The sequence below is a fragment of the Notolepis coatsorum genome, assembly GCF_963971535.1.
Source record: "Notolepis coatsorum genome assembly, chromosome: 8".
NCBI lineage: Eukaryota > Metazoa > Chordata > Actinopteri > Aulopiformes > Paralepididae > Notolepis > Notolepis coatsorum.
The window spans coordinates 47488827-47506855 of NC_140172.1; the positions used below are offsets into that span (position 1 = coordinate 47488827).

At 41.8% G+C, this 18029-nt stretch overlaps 1 protein-coding gene across 1 annotated transcript; it reads right to left on the bottom strand.

Annotated features, from left to right (window-relative positions):
• Positions 1 to 312: 312 nt before the first annotated feature.
• On the bottom strand, positions 313 to 14497 carry hmgb1a (high mobility group box 1a). The gene is made up of 5 exons (XM_084320710.1): positions 14217 to 14497; positions 11920 to 12080; positions 10643 to 10788; positions 1419 to 1593; positions 313 to 1025 (listed from the first exon to the last, which is right to left on the bottom strand). The coding sequence occupies exons 2-5, from the start codon at positions 12064 to 12066 to the stop codon at positions 876 to 878; spliced, it is 618 nt and encodes a 205-aa protein (XP_084176836.1). The 5' UTR covers positions 12067 to 12080; positions 14217 to 14497; the 3' UTR covers positions 313 to 875.
• Positions 14498 to 18029: the final 3532 nt, after the last annotated feature.

Below are 18029 nucleotides of genomic sequence, written 5' to 3' on the forward strand. Positions count from 1 at the left end.
TTGCCGTTACTAAGCAATATTGTCTCCGTCACAGCCATGTAGGATTCCCATACATTGAACAATAATGGACAGTATCTTCACTGAGATTCCTGCTCCGCCCTATTCATTTAAAATCATATGGAGGCAGTGTTGGTGTTCTTCTATCGCCACCTGTCTGCAGTACGTTATGAAAGAGGCGTGCGACTGCTATATATATTAGGTCATAACCTATACGATATGTTAGACCAGTTTTATCTCCAGGATGCAGTAAACACGAGAGAAAGTCAAGGATATGCTGTGAAGTTTGTCACAATACAATAAAGAAAACCAATATTAAAAAAAAAACTTTATTGACGTCAGAAGCGATTTAAAATTTCAACAATAACCAAGGCATTTTTCCGTTTTTGCTTTACAGTGGTACTCAAAGAACAGCAAAACAACTTTATGATACGCAATTTTGATAAACACGTCATTTAAAATAATAGTAAATACAAAATAAAGAAAATCAAATCAAAAGAAAAACAGGAGAAAAAAACACTCAAGACCCAACTGGGATAAGTTTTATGTGCTGTGAATCTCTAGCTACAGTAGGGGTAAATACTGAGTCCCAGGGCCGTTGTACAACCCCTGTACACTGTACCAGGTGGGTCTAGGAACTACCACTGGAAAACATAAGACTGGCGGAAAGATACAGACAACACACAATACTTTTGTAGTGTTAACTATACAAAAAGGAGAAAAAAAAACTGTACAGCTTACTGTAAAAACAACTGATATACACAGCCTTAAATTTTATTTTTCTTCCAGGTACTAACTTTTGTTTCAGTAAGTGAAGTGTGTACAAGGGGGGTAAATGCTTTTATAAACAAGAAGCGGGACACTGTGTGTAACAGAATCTACTCATCATCATCATCATCCTCGTCATCATCGTCATCTTCATCATCATCATCGTCGTCGTCGTCGTCCTTCTTCTCTGCCTTTGCGGGGGCTTTGGCGGGGGGAGGTGTGCTGTCCACCTTGCCCTTGGCACGGTACGCTGCAATGTCCTGTGATGATGAAGGAACCAAATGTACATTTTGGGAATATAAATATAATATTTTCTGTAATAATTGTATATAGGCAAACCTAAATATGAACGATGCAAAATACAGTTAGTTATCCTTATATATTATTCAGCCAACAGCCCTGTTCCATGTGTAGAATATAAATCCATAAAACCTGAGCTTTTAAAAAACGTAGATTTAAAATGGGTGGAAACAAGTCATCTAAAACAGGTGTTGTACCAGAGTTTTTTCTATCAACCCTTCAACACATTAATTAATGTACCTTCTCCTTCAGTTTGGCGCCCTTCTTCTCAACATTAATGTACCTTCTCGTACTTCTCCTTCAGTTTGGCGCCCTTCTTCTCGAAGGGCACCTTGTCCTCAACATTAATGTACCTTCTCGTACTTCTCCTTCAGCTTGGCACCCTTCTTCTCGAAGGGCACCTTGTCCTCCGCCGCCGTCTCGTTCCACATCGCGCCCAGCTTCTTGGCGATGTCTCCAATGGTCATGCCGGGTGTCTCACTCTTCACCTTGGCACGATACTCCCCACAGAAGATGAAGAAGGCGGATCTGAAGAAGAAGGGGGCAAGAGGGGTAAAAGTTCAACTTTGTTTGTCTAGTTTCTAGGGCTGACCCCTATTAGTCGAATAATCGATCGAAAGGAGCCGTAGTCGATTGCCAGCCTCTTAGTCGAATACAAAAAAAATTATAAGAAAAGAGGCCTAGAAGCGTGGCTAACGCTAATGGCACGCATACCAGAGGCTACCTGCCTATTAAGGACTCTACATGCTACAGCAACACAACATCGACAACGCAATAGTGTTGCAGACACTCTGCCTTTATGCTTCTGCAACATCGACGCGCAGCCTATGCAACATTGTTCCCCCGGATGTAGCTAGGTTCCCTAGATAGATGAAACTTCCCTTCTCAACCAACCCATTGATAACAAGCAGAATATGAAGCATCATAAATACTTCCGGTCGGGGGGTTTCAAAATAAAAGGGCGATGTCTAAAGCACCGGAAATACGTTGTACATTATCTAACGTTAACAGGAACCTAAACTAACATTAGGTTAGTTGTAACGTTAGTTTAGGTTCGTTTTAACGTTAGATAATGTACAAAATAAACGTATTTCCGGTGCTTTAGACGTCGCTCTTTTATTTTGAAAACCCCCGACCGGAAGTATTTATGATGCTTCGTATTCTGCTTGTGTAACTTAGTCTGGTTCTGTGTTTGTTGGCGTCTCTAGATTGTTGGTGAACAACTAACTTTAGGTTAGTTATTAACGTTAGCTAGCAGCAGGGATGGGCGCCTTTGTGCAAATGCAGGCAGCTACAGGCACTGGAGGTCGAGGAAGAGCTGCTGGATTTAAATCGGCAGGAGAGAGAGCTCGTCAAAGCCGCATATCACTGTGGCTGTGGTCGTAGGCACGAAAATGCAGCTCGAACTACCCGTTATATTAAATTAATTGATTGCCGTTTAACTTGTCCGTGTCCAGTCCTTTCGATTAGCCCCACCGTTCATTGTAAACAATGATGCATGCAACTATATTAACACATTAACTGCCACAGAGTTTGCCCGTCTCATACCATTCTCTGCCACCACTCTAAGCCTATGGAGATTGGAGATGTTCACCTTCTTTGCAGGGCTATAACTTTTTAAATTGTATTGCTAAATTGATATTACTATGGCCCATTCAACATCGATTATCTATTGTTCAGGATGTAGGAACGTTATACTTTTTCATTCATAGATTCATACGAAAATACCATCTAGAATATAAATATGTTATCGTTTTCTGCAGTAATTCCTAGAACGCGAGTTATAGGCATAAACGCATATATAGATTATCAACTGCAGTTTGTCGCCGATACACGCTATATTAAAAATGTCAACTGTACATGATCCTAAATGTTATGACTCATCATGCGCGGATGAACGGGGGGGGGGGGGGTCATTTATAACTCCGTGAGTCAGTAAATGCTTTATGTCAGTAGTCACCAACCCGTCGATCTTGATCGACTGGTCGATCTTTGAGACCTTCCCTGTAGATCTTTCCCTGAAAAAAATAATGCTAAAAAAAATTCTTTCCCTCAAGAGTCCACATTACAGTTCTACTTTTGTTTTGATGTGAAAAGTGATGCTGCATAAGATTACTGCACTTAGCACTGACTGAGAAAGTACATATTACAGTTCTACTTTATAAAATGCTAATTGTAAATATGTTTGGCAATGTTCATTAATAGGAGAAGGTCCACATTACAGTTCTACTTTTGTTTTGATGTGAAAAGTGATGCTGCATAAGATTACTGCACTTAGCACTGCCTGAGAAAGTACACATTACAGTTCTACTTTATAAAATGCTAATTGTAAATATGTTTGGCAATGTTAATTAACACTTTGAAGGCTAAATTCATGATATACCATCCGTTGCCAGCTCTATTTAACATGGAGAAGTTCCCCTTCTTTGCAGGGCTATAACTTTTTAAATTCTATTGCTAGATTGCCATTATTAGGGCCCATTCGAGGTCCTATATGTATTGTTCATGGTGTAGCAACGTTAAACTTTTTCATTCACATATTCATACTAAAATATGGTCTAAAGTATAAGTATGTTTTCATCTCTTTTTGCAGCTTTCTCCAGAACGTGATTTATAGCCCCAAATGCATTATATTGATGATGAAATACAGTTTGATAGCAATCGGTGCAATATAAAAAAATCCAACTGGACGTACTTCTGGAAGTTACTACACGTCATCTGATGTTGACCGGATGGGTGAGGGGGCGTTTATAATTCCGTGGGCAGCGTTATACCATTCATCTAATGTGGGTCATATGTTCATCAGATCAGTTATTATCGAACACGGTAATATTACACGCTAAAACTCACCCCAGTCTCCTCGGGCCGTTGGGCGATCAGCGTGGGGTAGACAGTTTTCCATTATGGGATGTCGAAATACCCGGTCCATTTCCAGGTTGTATAATAGTATATACGTCCAAATCATGTTGTTTATCGAGTTATTGGCAACGGATCGCTATGTATTGTGTCGAGCTCGAATCCCGGGACCTATAGCGAGTGCCCGGAAGTAATATGGGTGATCACCACTTCATCCACATGACTTCCTGTTGGGCGATCTGCCGATCGGCCACCAGATGGCGCTCTTGAACCGCTAGAGGATTGAGAGGAGATCAGAACTGTGTGTGAAGGCTGCAGAGGGGAAATATGATTCCGATCACAGATTTTAGAAATATTGATATCAAAGACAAGTTACGGCGTCCTAGGCAACTTGAGCATGGCTAGGAAAGACGCCTAAACACGTTTCCGGCACTTAAGTGTTAATAGGAGAAGGTCCACATTACAGTTCTACTTTTGTTTTGATGTGAAAAGTGATGCTGCATAAGATTACTACACTTAGCACTGACTGAGAAAGTACACATTACAGTTCTACTTTATAAAATGCTAATTGTAAATATGTTCGTCAATGTTAACACTTTAATCGCCGTTGACGCTGGAACACGTCATTCCCCGCCAGGCCATGTGAGCGGCGCGGAGCGGGCGGTTTTGACGTGAGCGAGGAGTGGGTTTTAAAATGAGTCGGCGCGACGTCGGGAGCGAGAGTTCTCCTCCGCTCCAATCCACTCCAGGCCGCTCACAGTGGTTAACACTGTTGATGTAATATATACATGCAGTACAATGCCAAAGCAACAGATGGCGATGTACAAACATGAAGGCCATTTTCAACCAATGAGAAGGGTGAACCTGTGATATCCTGTTCAGGCTTTGTCACTCACTCCCGTTAGAAAAAGTATCGACGCCATTGTTGTTGTCGTTAGCTTACATGCTAACGTTAATGGCAGCGACCATAGCATTGTGGCTTGGCTAGCCTATCATCGCTTAATAGAGCTAGTGAATGAATAAACAAAGTTATTTAACATTGCAGAATGGGTACAATTACAATGCGGCTCAATACAAACAATTGTTAAGAGGCCCAGGGGGTGTAGACTGTTGTAGTTTGAGCTAATTTACACCATGCTCCAAAAAAAAAAAAAATCTGCCGAGCGATCTGGCGCGGGGAGCGACTTGGGGGCGGGGTCAACATGAGCGATTAGCGGAGCGGACAAGCTTTAAAGAGCGAAGAGCGGATTTCTCGGCTGCGCCGATCCGCTCACGTGGCCTGTTCCCCGCCATGCTCATTCTGCCGAAGACGCTGGACAGCGTCTTTGATATCAATATTTCAAAAATCTGTGATCGAAATCATATTTCTCCCCCGGAGACATGAGATGTACTGGTGAGCCCCTATCAACTCTCTAACGGTTCAAGAGCGCCATCTGGTGGCGGATCGCCCAGGGAAGAAACAGGAAGTGGAAGCTGGTGCTCATTTCAATTTGGTTTGATCACTCTAATAGTCCCAGGACTCGAGCTGATTACGACGGATAGTGATCCGTTACCAATAACTCGATAAACGACATGATTTGGACGTATATACTATTATACAACCTGGAAATGGATCGGATATTTCGACATCCCATAATAGAAAAAATTCTGTTCCACGCTCATCTCCCAACGGCGAGAGGAAGCTACGGTGAGTTTCAGCGTTATTTTGTAATGTCTTCTATACTAACTGCTCTAATGATCATATCACCCACACTAGATGAATGATATAACGTTGCCCACGGAATTATAAACGAAAAATTTAGTTTAAAGTACAATCTTGGCTGTCTTTTTCTCTCAACGCTTCAATAGGTAGATCTTGCCTTCACCATAAAAAATAAAGTGATCTTGGGCTTAAAAAGGTTGGTGACCACTGCTTTATGTAGTATGGGTGATATATTGATCAGAGCAGTTTGTATAATAATAATAAACGCCCAAATCATATCGATTATTGAGTTATGGCAGCGATCCATATACACAGATGTGTGTCTAGAGTCCCGCAACAATATGTGAGTGCCGGACGCATTTCCCAGATGCACGGAGATCACCAGAGATCCATTTCTGGTTGTAACTCGCCGATCATCCACCAGGCGGCAGTATTGAAGCATTGAAGAGTTGTGCAGGCTCGCACTGTATCAGCCGAGGCTGGGTGAGGGCATTATGAATACCATGGCGAAAAAATGAAATATGATCTCAATAACGTTGTACGCCGTGGAATGGCAGAATTAGCATGACCTTGAAACACGTTGTACGACGTTATTGGCGCCCAATGTGTTAACGTTACTGTGTTGTTGTAGTTGTAGCTATGTTAATAAATTCTGAAATTAGTTGGGTATGATAGCATTGAATAGCATCAACGCTAGCTGGCTGGCTACAACAAATTCTCACAAGCTGGAATCGTAAAATAACACCAGCCATGGGAATACTGTTTACTAAATTGTGGAGGCTTTTAATCGTCAAGGTAAGACGATTTGAAGGCGTATGCTATGGAAGTCCTCTGCGGCTCCACTTTGTTGAAATGTACATACTAGGGCTATAGGATAACCACCGGTTAATTCGTGATTTTTTTATTGGTTTGTCATGACAAACCAATTACATAATCCAACACATGTCTAAGAAACTAACATATTCCAGTTAACGGTATATTTTTTTAATGATTCGTTACGGCGAAATCAATACTTCCATTACGTTAACTCGAGGATGGTATTCCTGCCTGCGGGACCAATATTATTCTATGACAGCACCGCCCCCATTCGCTAACCAACCAATCACTGCTACGCAACATCAACGCAACGGTTGTTCAGATTAGATTTGGGTGAAAGGTACGCAACATGCTCGCAACACACTCTACAACACCCTCTGCAACCATGTTGTGTTGAAGTCACGCTGATGTTGTGTTGCAGTTGCAGTAGCATGTAGAGCCCAGAAAAAAGGCACAGAAGGATTTCACCCATCTAATGAACACACTAGACTAGACAAATATCAAGATGTATCCATCAGTGGACCAATTGCATGCTTTTGCAGAGGACAAGAAGCCTTCCGTCAGACATTAAGCACCCCACAGCCCAAATGGAATGATTAAGAAAAAAAAATTATACTTATTTTTTTTCCCCCATAGTCGACTATCGGCTAATCATAGTCGACTATCCAAATCCTTAGTCGGGGGACAGCCCTACTAGTTTCAAGTTTGTTTATTATTTGTCACATAAAATACATGTACTTTACGGTGAAATGCTTGGTTCTGTATGAGACCCTGAGAGTGTGCTTCATACAGTAAAAAGTAACTAAAAGAGGAATATACAATCTAAAGTACAAATGCAGACAATGAGGTACAAAACTTTAAGGTAAAAACCAAAAAACAATGTACTGTACTCTCTTCCTTCCATATATGAACTACTGTGCAGAGGTGTGGGGTAATACCTACAAAAGCACTCTACAGCCAAGCACCATGCAAAAAAAGCATTAAGAATAGTCAACAATGTAGGATATTATGAACACACCAATAACTTATTTATAAAGCTACATTGAAATGTATGGACCTAGTTGATTTCAAAACTGCTCTCATTGTATACAAAGCCAGATATAAATGTATCCCAGACAACATTCAAAGATGGTTCAGAGACGGGGAAGGAGAATATAACTTAAGAGGAAGAGGGAATCTTAAACAACCAATGGTACACACTACGCTGAAAAGCTGCCATGTGCATATCTATTTGTGGAGTGAAGTTGTGGAATAACTTACCTGAAATACATCAAAATGAGTAAACGTATTGCACAATTTAAAAAGCAGCTTAAAACACATTAAGGCGGCTGGGTGGCGCAGCGGACATTGCGCTCGTCACCAACACAAGAGACACCGGGTTCGACTCCGGCTGTCTGCGTTGCCTCCGGCTTGGGCCGCCGTCATACTAACTCAATTGGCTACAAATAGCATGTGGAAGTCGATGGGTGGTAATCTGGACGTTGTGGACAGCGACCCCTACAGGTCGGTTGGGGGACGCCTGCACAGCAGAGACAGGAAGTGGCGGGGGTAGTGTGAGCCTCCTACACGTTACTCCTCGCCAAATGAGTCTGCGCTGGCAGGTGAAAAGATGTGACCGGCTGCCTCCACATGTATCGGAGGGGACATGTGATGCAAGGCTTCTATCCTCCCTACAACCGGCCAGTGGGGGGCATATGCAAGCAACGTTCAAGACAGGGGAGAATTGGCACGACTAAATTGGGATGGGAGAAAAATAGAAGCGACAAAGTGGTAAAAAAAAAACACATTCGAAAAATATAGAAATGAGTAATGCGGATGTTATATTGTATTTACTGCTGTCAAGCGACTCACGTTTTTTCTTTTTGTACTATAAGTAAAAGTATATTATATAATGTATTATACTAATTTATGTTATATCACGTAAAATTAATGAAAGAAATTTAAGGGGGTAGGGATCAATAAGCTTAGCTTCCCTCTACTCCTTTTTTGAACATGACAACTAACTAACTACATTGCTCTTGACTTTTTGTTGTCGTTTATAATTTCTTTTTCATTATGATTGTTCTGTTTTGAGGGAGCTTTATATTGTGATTTGTTGAACGTGGAGAATGCATGTTAAAAATGTCATTCAAAACTTTAAGGTAAGGTGCAAATGAGGTATGAATGTAGTGCAGATCTCTTTAATAAATAGATAATATAATGTAGTGTTAAAGTGTCTAAAGTGAGTGGTAAGGTGAGTGTTTGTTTAAAGTGAGTGTGTGCCTGTGGATGTGTGTGCAATGAGTGTAGATGATGGGTTGTTACATAAAATCAGGTCATACTCTGCCACTCGTTTGTGCAATACGACCGCAGTTCAACTCGTCTTGACTCAATTTCCTACTGCCGAAATTGCACAACGTTTTGAGCAAGATAAAAGTTCTCTTTTTCTTCACTTTAGGGTTGAACCATGTTCCTATTTACTGCCAAGTTTGTCCTTTAGTCCGCATGTTGCATTATGGGCCTTTATACCGGCAGGCAGCCATCAGGCTCTACAACAAAGGGCTCGGACGGCCGGCTCTCTGCTGCCAGGAGAACTATCTTTGTCAGAACTCGGGACGTGAGACCTAGAGACTCATATCCACCTGCACTCACTATCTTGCATTTTGTACTTTTTATATTGTATTTGTATTTATATTGTATCTATAGTAGATACTGGACTGTATAGTACTGTGAAGCTCTGCATCAGCCCCCCCCCCCCCCATGCTGCTTTGACACCTGAATTTCCCCAAGGAGATTAATAAAGGATCATCTTATCTTATGATAAGTGAGCTGTGGTGTTCCCCAAGGAAGCATACTAGGACTGTTACTGTTCCTAATTTATGCAAATGACAAGTCATCAGCTTGTGACTGCAACTTGTTCCTGTTCGCGGACGACTCAGCCCTGCTAGTCTCTGACAGGGACAAGTTGCAGGTTGAAAAAGCCCTCAGCTCTGAACTCGGCAGAATCTGCACCTGGCTCGCTGATAACAAACTCATTACACATGGGCAAAACAGAGTCCATTCTCTTTGGATCAAATAACAAACTCAGCAAGGCCAACGGCTTCTCAGTTACAGTAGGTGACAATATTGTCACAAGGAAAGATGAAATTACCTACCTGGGTTCCATCCTATAGGCAAATCTTTCCTGTGACAAAATGGCAACCAATGTAATAAAAAAAGTCGACCAATGAACAAGATTCTTGTACCGGATCTCGTCTGGTAAACAGGAATACCTTGAAGATTCTAACAGGAGCACTCATTCAAAGGTACTACGACTATGCTTGCACCTCATGGTACCAAAGCACCTCAAAGGCCCTAGAAACAAGACTACAAACATCACAAAACAAATGGCTACTGCTTGACCGTACTCCTAAAACCCACCTCACCCCTACCCATTTTGACAACCTAGGATGGCTTAGAGTAGACGACGGAGTACAGCAACTTGCAATGGGCTTAGTCTACAAGATACACTACACCAACACCACTAAGATACCCATGTACATGTCGAAATACTTCCCAAAGGTCAGTGAATTCAATGACCACAACATCAGAGAGAGTTCAACAAATCATGTTCAACCCAGATTCGGCTCAAACAAGAGACTAAACATGTTTCGCAATTATACCACAACCATGTGGAACGCTCTACCCACAGCCGTAAAATAATGTGAATCCCTACCCTCCTTCAAAACCACTCTCAAAGAAACTGGCCCCAGTATGTCCAAAGCCCCCACCCACCCCCCTCCGATGTAGTTTCTTCCCCCTCGAATGTATATATCTTCTTTTATAATCCGTCTCTTAAAAAGTGCTGTATATTTTTATATCTTGTATGTCATAAATGTCTGGATGTAACAGTACTGTATATCTGTATGGCATGCATGTCATAAATGTCATGATGAATTGAAACAATGAATTAATGAATGAAAACTTTAACAGATTGCAGAATGGGTACAATACAGTACGGCTCAATGCACACAATTGTTAAGGGGATGCAGACCAGAGAAAGACGTTTGTCTTGTTTACATCAGGGTCCCCCATTTTCAAGAAGAAAGTCTTTCTCTGGTCTGCATCCCCTTAACAATTGTGTGTATTGAGCCGTACTGTATTGTACCCATTCTGCAATCTGTTAAAAGTTTTCAATCAATCAATGAGACGAGCCTCAGTCGAATCTAAGCAGGTAGTACTCACGGAGGCCTCTTGGGGGCGTTAGGGTCCTTGAACCTCTTCTTTTTCTCTCCCTTGGGTGGGATGTAGCTTGTCATCTCCTTCTCGTATCGCACCTTATCCAGCTTGGCGAGGTCCTCAAACTTGCCCTTCTCCTTGGCAGACATGGTCTGAAAAGCAGAAAGTAGAAGTTGTGAGCTATAGTCGGCACAAACATTAGAATATGTTAAATGTAGCCGCTGCTTGATGCAGTTTGCATATCCATACTGATCGCCGATCAAAGAATCCTGGCTTACTATAATGTAATTAACTCTCATCGCTTAACTCTATTCACTTCTCAAAATGAACTTGCCACGCCCAAAATGTCTCATTTATATTGTAATTTTCTAGATTATAATCATTGCGAGCCAAGCCAGGTAAAACAATTGTGCCATTATTGAGATTGCATTGGGTGAGGCTCAGCCATTGCACTCCAGTTATGCTGAGCCCTGTGAATTCCACAAACGTGGGAAAAGATTGTTTTCCAACTAGTGGTGATCCTACCAGTTTAGCTACATACAAGCGATACATGCACTTTAGTTTAGAATTTAAAAGATACTAGTATGTGGAGTGGCCGTCACAGTGTGGCCGTCTGATCACAACCATTTCGCACACAAATCAATTGTCAATCAAATGTTGTTGTATTCCACAACAACAACGCAAAGACACATGCATTTGCTTTTTTCATAGCAATAATATGATCAATATTTCCTGGTTTGTAAGAGTCTACCTCATAACCACATTGCCATTTTTGACCTCCAACCGGAAGCATTTTTGGCCATATACAAGATAAGATATTCCTTTATTGATCCCCTTGGGGAAATATGGGCATCATAGCAGCACAGGGGAGGGCAGGTACAGGTAGGGTAATAGATGGAAGACATAAATATAGGCAATAAAATGTAATCTAGTTGGTGAGGAGGCTAGCTCCTCATAGAGGGGGTGGGAGGAGTTATCCAGGATAGCTGCCAGCTTCCCTCTCATCCTCCACCACCTCTAGCTTAGTTTGACCAGCTCAACTCCACCATGGAGCTAGCCTTCCTCACCAGCTTGTTCAGGTTATTGGTGTCCCTCGAGTTGATGTACCACCAACATGTTATTTTATTTGATAACATTATGATGGAATTATTGGAATAATTAAATACATGGTAAATACATTATGTAATCCAATTGCGAGCTCTGAGTGTAAACACATTTCTCTCCGCCAAACTGCAGAGTGCACTAAACGAGATCCGTCCCATCATCCTGTGCCCTCTTCCTACCTTCCACCGCTCAGAACACTTCTTAGAGAACTCTGCAAAGTTGACGGAAGCTTCTGGATGTTTTTTCTTGTGTTCGCCCCGGCAGGTCTGGACAAAGTAGGCATAGGAGGACATCTTCCCCTTTGGCTTGGTTTGATCCTTCCCCATCTTGATCTCAATATCTAGAAAACAAACGGGGCTTTATTTTTTTTTGTAATTTGAACAATGGCTACAAAAAATATGTGTTCAGGATCATTGCATTCCTTTTTAAATAATATACAGCTAATTGGCTTGAGGAAAAGGAGATGATGAACTACCACTAATGGGGCCTTGATTTTAATGTATTATTTTACACACATGGGTGTACCTCATTGGTCTCACTTTTTTTTGTTAATATAACATCATTCTACGTTGTTAACCAACAATGGGAAGATATGGTTGCTGCTAAAATTGCCAATCTGCATAATCATTGCCTGAAATTGGCGCCTGTGTACTCCAACCTACAATAATGCTACGACATAATCCCCCCTCCTTGCTGTCAAACTACTCTTTGTCAGTAATGGTACACTGGCCAGAGAATTATCATTGATGAAAATTATCTATCGACATAATATGGACTGCGCCCTTTCTTTGCCCAAATATAAATAGTCAAATACATAGATATTTTAATGTTTGAACATTAAATAAAACGACAGGATCCAATCTAGTGGCGCCTATCACGTTACTAAACAAAACAAACATATTCCCAAACTCAGGAAGTTGTAGTGCAGCGAGCAGAGACTTGGGAAATAGGTCGTAGCAAACCTCAAAATCTAAAACTGTAATAAAATGATGAATAGTCCCTAGGTCTGGATAAATAAATAATATATTTAGGAGGTATTGCATAACGTTTGCTTACATAAAAAGATTACATAAATTAACCTAGCTTAAAAAAATTATATATTTGTATTGGGGGGGAAACAGCTAAATCAGTTATTCGAGGTCATCAAATCCCTATAAAGATTACATTTCCATTCATGTCAGAACCAATTCGACGCGATCTGTGAGAAAATCATGAAAATCGGGACATGTTCCCCTATCATGTGCACCCATTGTGATGATACCGACTGTAACTCAAGTAACGTGTCGAGGAGCTGAAACTATGGCGCATCATAGACTTCTCGTTGTAGGAAAATGAGGTCAACAACGACGGCGATATTTCTTCTTCCATTTTGTGAGAAAGCCCTCCTCATGAAAGAAAGTCCCCCTGAAATCACTCCCGCCGGCTTTCAGTAAGCTTTTTTATTCGACAAATATATCTAGACAAAATATATCGTGACAAAATTCCCCCCCGATAGATTCCCATTGCAGTGGCCGCCTTGTATAGTAACACAGTGGGTTACTATAGTCAGTGTTGGGTCTATGGAGCACGGAATGGCCGCCAGTCTTCATCCACTAACATGGAGCCGAGGCTCTGCCTCCCTTTGTGTCGCTGCAGACAGAGGGCAGAGCGACCGCCGCGGTGACCACCTTTTTACCGTCCACGATTCCAACCAGTTAGAATGATCGGAAAAATGCGAAAATATCATCGTTGAAACGACGAGAGGTTGAACTTTATTTCCCCGCGATTACATTGTACGGTTACACCGCTGGTTGTTGAGAAAACGGGGTTGGAAAAAGTTGGAAGTGAAGTGCGCCTCCCCTCGGTTTCCAATGAGTCAGTCAGTCAGCCATTACAACACAGCGCAGTCTGAGGTCATGTTCCCTCAACGCTTCACGGGGCGATTCGCGACAAACAAAAGTACGAACATGCATATTTTCTGATACGTATTTTTATTTTATTTTTTACTTTTCTGCAGTCTTTGTAAATGTATAAATTTGGTCTAAACCCCCACGCTTCCCACTAGTCTTCACAGGACAGACATGCAGCCACTGCAACGCCAATGCAATGAGTCCTCCACCATTAGAACAGACCGTGTTGAGCGCCGTTTGTAAGATTTTTTTTTACTCGATTGTCAGTGTGATTCACACCAATATCGTGACAATGACATGACAGTAATAAATGCAATTATCTATATTCGGCAAAAACATTTTTAAATATTAACCGGGGTTTCTAATATTTTCCTAATTTTTAAGCGTCTGCTCCACACACTCCCCAGTCCTATAATAATAACAGCCTATATGAACCGGTTAGCGTTAGCAAAACATTTTTTTTTTACGTTTCTTGATGCTGATTTTTTTTGGAAACTGCAGAAGATTTTACATTCAACCATAGCCATAGTGCATGTCATTTACATGGTTCCAGACACTTTGGCTTGTCATGTGTGTGTGATACTCACCAGGGTCTACCGCTCTGCAGAATGGCTGTAGTGTGAGGAGGGATCACTGTTGTTATCTTCAGCTGGGCTCACTCACTCAGCAAGGAGATACTGGCTTCAAATAAACAAGTCGCTGGTCGGAAAGTAAAGTGAGACACGGTTCGCTCCTTCAGCTGTTGATCCCTTTTTCTTTATAGAGTGGATTTCCACGGGCAAGTCTACGAGACGTGTGATTGTTGGGCTCTACCACCACACGCTTGTCCAATCACCGTGTTAATATGGACCCAGATAAGAGGAGAATGGACCCTCCTCCAACACGGCAGAATGGACAGGCTCGCCTGGATTTGAATGGCAGGTGTGAATCGGCCAATCACCGAAAACAATGGGCGTTGTGTTCGCCGGGGAAGAAGCCTAGTTAACACATTATTAAACAAATAACGCAACGCCACTATGAGGATCCAATCTGTCCAAAAAGAAGTAGCAAACAACAAGAGAGAACAACTTCATATTGAACCATGGATTCCCCTTCACAATACTACTCACAAGGGGGCGTGTACACTATTGGCTGGCACCAAGTCTAGCGCTCGTTTGGTTGGATGGGAGCTTTTCATTGTCCCAATATTAGACGAAATACTATTGGCTGTCTTTTGTGAAACGTCATTTAACATTGAAGAGGCGCGTGGATACAAAAGCATTTCTCCTGGAGCACGCTGCTGGAGTTAGTAGTGTAGTGTGTGTTCCCCATAGGAGCCTATTGCATTCACTATGTTGAGTGTACAGACAGAGCACACAGAAGGCAAAGTCAAGGGATGACTTAACATGGAGCTCCAAGTAGTGAGCAAGAGAGGGACGTGATGTTGGTGGGCTGTTGCCATCAACATGACTGTTTATCTTCCCAATTAATATCTTTATTAAGTGTGACAATATAAGATAAGATATTCCTTTATTGATCCCCTTGGGGGAAATTCAGGCATCATAGCAGCCTGGGGGAGGGGAGGTACAGGTAGTAAAAACAAGCAGTGTAAACAATATAACAAATCAATATAATTAACTAACTAACTGAAATATACACTATTCACATAAGGTGCAGTAGGCATAAGGTAGTGTTATTGTCCTTTTTAGGTTCCTAGTAGTTGTAGTTGGATGTCTGGCAGCAGTCATGAATGAATGAATGAAAACTTGATTTAACAGATTGCAGAATGGGTACAATACAGTACGGCTCAATACATACAATTGTTAAGGGGATGCAGACCAGAGAAAGACGTTTGTCTTGTTTACATCAGGGTCCCCCATTTTCAATTCATAGTGACATTTATGACATACACAACATGACATCATGACATTTATGGCATAGGGACATACATGACATACAGGTATATATTTGTGACATATATGATATGCAAATATACAGTACTGTTACCCATAGATCCTGACAGAGAGTATATACATATGATGGGGAGGAGACTGTATTAGGAGGGGGTGGTGATGGGTGGGAGAGAAATATACATACGGTGGGGAGAGAATATATACATAGAGTGTTATAAGCCAGCCAAATAAACATAGACTGAAATTAACTTTAGATCCCCCGGGTGACGGTATATCATGTAATTTTATTTTATATGAACATCTTGATTAGAACATAAAATGTGTTATTCTCACTCCCAAGTCACATTTGATTCATCATGGCAGCGCCCAATAAACAGACTCTCCATTGAAATGTTGAGAACTTCAGGTGTCGTCACCCGGGAGGTCTAAAGTTAATTTCATTCTATGTTAATTTGCCTGGCTGTGATATTAAGCAATCAAAGCATAGTGTATATATACAGCCGGGAACCAGCAAGCCTATATGCCTAGCTTTCATCCCAAAATGAACAAAATATACATAGTTAATAGTGTTTAAATATGCTTTTCTAATAAGCAGGGCAGGCACTAGCATGCCAATAATGCCCGGTTATGAATCTAGACTTTTACAGACCAGTCTGCACGCAGCAGGCCTGTTTATTATTAATTTAATTGTATCTATTTATTTAGTTAATGCATTTAATAAGTACATTTAGGCCTAAATTATTCTTAATTCCTTTCATGAACACATAATTGGGTTCATTTTGTGGAGGGTAGGCAGCTGAACGATGGAGCTGTGAATAATATAGGGTATTGTAAATAAACTCTACAATTAGTGTAACTGAGGGGTACAATTCCCTGACTGTATTGATAAGTATGGTATCATTAAACCACTACCGCTTTATGTACTTTAACTACTGGCCATACAGTACACGATATCTAAATATGATGAACACTTTCCACAATGAAATCGGTTCCAGTCAAAGGTAATAATCAAATATTTAATGGAGCAAAAGGTACATAGAATATTTATCTTACATTTATCATTTGAATGCACTTGTAAGGCAAATGAGTACTCGTAGGCAAATCAACACTGAATGTCCAATCTCTGGTTACGCAGGAAGCAAGTATACAACCTGGCTCTTAGGGAATTACATCTATGGTACACTTAATGATATAGCGGGATATACTGGAGGGGGTCCTCCCGGTTGTAAGCCGGTAGGGGGGGTAGGAGAGCCGTCGGTAGTAGACCGTCTGGTCAACGATATCTATGGAGACTTCAAGTATAGAAGACAGTGCAATAGACTCTTGATCCGCAGATGAATACACCTTGGTTCTCTTGTAGGCTGTAGCTCCACAATGAAGAAGAAGCTAGGCGACCTCAGTCTCTCTGAGCGCCGACTCAACTTGACTCCTCTCGGGGGTAAATCCAACACTCACAGGCGTCTGCGATTATCCGCTCCACAAATCACAGTACCAAAGCAAATATATATTCCAGCCGCATAGGGCTCAGCAGTCGTCGGGTAGGTAATCCAGTGTACATGTCCCTCGGTCCTCGCCTAGATCTCCTCGGATGAAAGCGCCATGTGGTCGGCCCAACCTGGATAAGACTCTAGATAACACAAGGAAGCGTTGGAGATGCTGGTCACTTTAGAACTCTAACCGCACGATGCACCATACACGATAGACTATTATTACTTAATAGAAATACGTCGCACTCGACGGTACAGTGCCAAACTCTGACAATTCAGTTATTAATTCGCACGAGGTCTCAATGCTATTCTAAGGCCAAACAGGCCATACTTCACCGCACGTCGTATCGTGGGTGAGGCTTCACGTTCTGTTACTAAGTTGGGAAGAAGGGTAAGGAGGGACTTCTACATTTACTTGCGCCATATTTATATGCACGGTGAACAAATAGTGCCACTCTCATTTCGGTAGCCGTATCCCTGAGCGGAGCCGGGGCTAGTACGGACATGTCTCGTCGGTACCTTTGAACTTGACGCCAGGGGCTGGTCCCCTGGCGCCTGGTCCTTTGTCCAATAAGAGAATGAACTATTATGGGCTATAGTAGGCTAAAGGGATATTCTGTGTATATGTACAAGGAATATACAAGGGATATCAAACGACATACAAATACTATTCAATATATATCCATAAATAAATATATATATTCGGTTTAATCTGATCCTTCGTAACAGCCGCCCCCTAATTAGTCCCACCTAATTAGCTAAGCAGAGACAGATTAACCGCACTGTCCACTACTCAATGTCCGCTGTGAGGGTCAGTCAGTTCACAAAGTCATGGGGTCATGGTCGTCATCGATAGTATCGGGGAGCCTTGGCAGTTCTATTAGCCTCGCCACGGGTCGGGTGTAGGTCCGCCCTTGGACGAGCACTTCAGCTGCTCGGACCTTTCCGTCGGCACCGGTGATCACTTTGCTTACGCGGCCAGCCGGCCACATAGCTCGGGGTAGTGACTGGTCGATAATCA

What these genes read in the sequence shown, in the direction of transcription:
- hmgb1a (XM_084320710.1), bottom strand. Translation starts at nt 12,066, where the DNA reads ATGGGGAAGGATCAAACCAAGCCAAAGGGGAAGATGTCCTCCTATGCC. An exon ending in AGTGTTCTGAGCGGTGGAAG is followed by an intron (nt 10,789 to 11,919) that starts GTAGGAAGAGGG and finishes TCTGCTTTTCAG; the next exon opens with ACCATGTCTGCCAAGGAGAA. An exon ending in TGAAGGAGAAGTACGAGAAG is followed by an intron (nt 1,026 to 1,418) that starts GTACATTAATGT and finishes TCATCATCACAG; the next exon opens with GACATTGCAGCGTACCGTGC.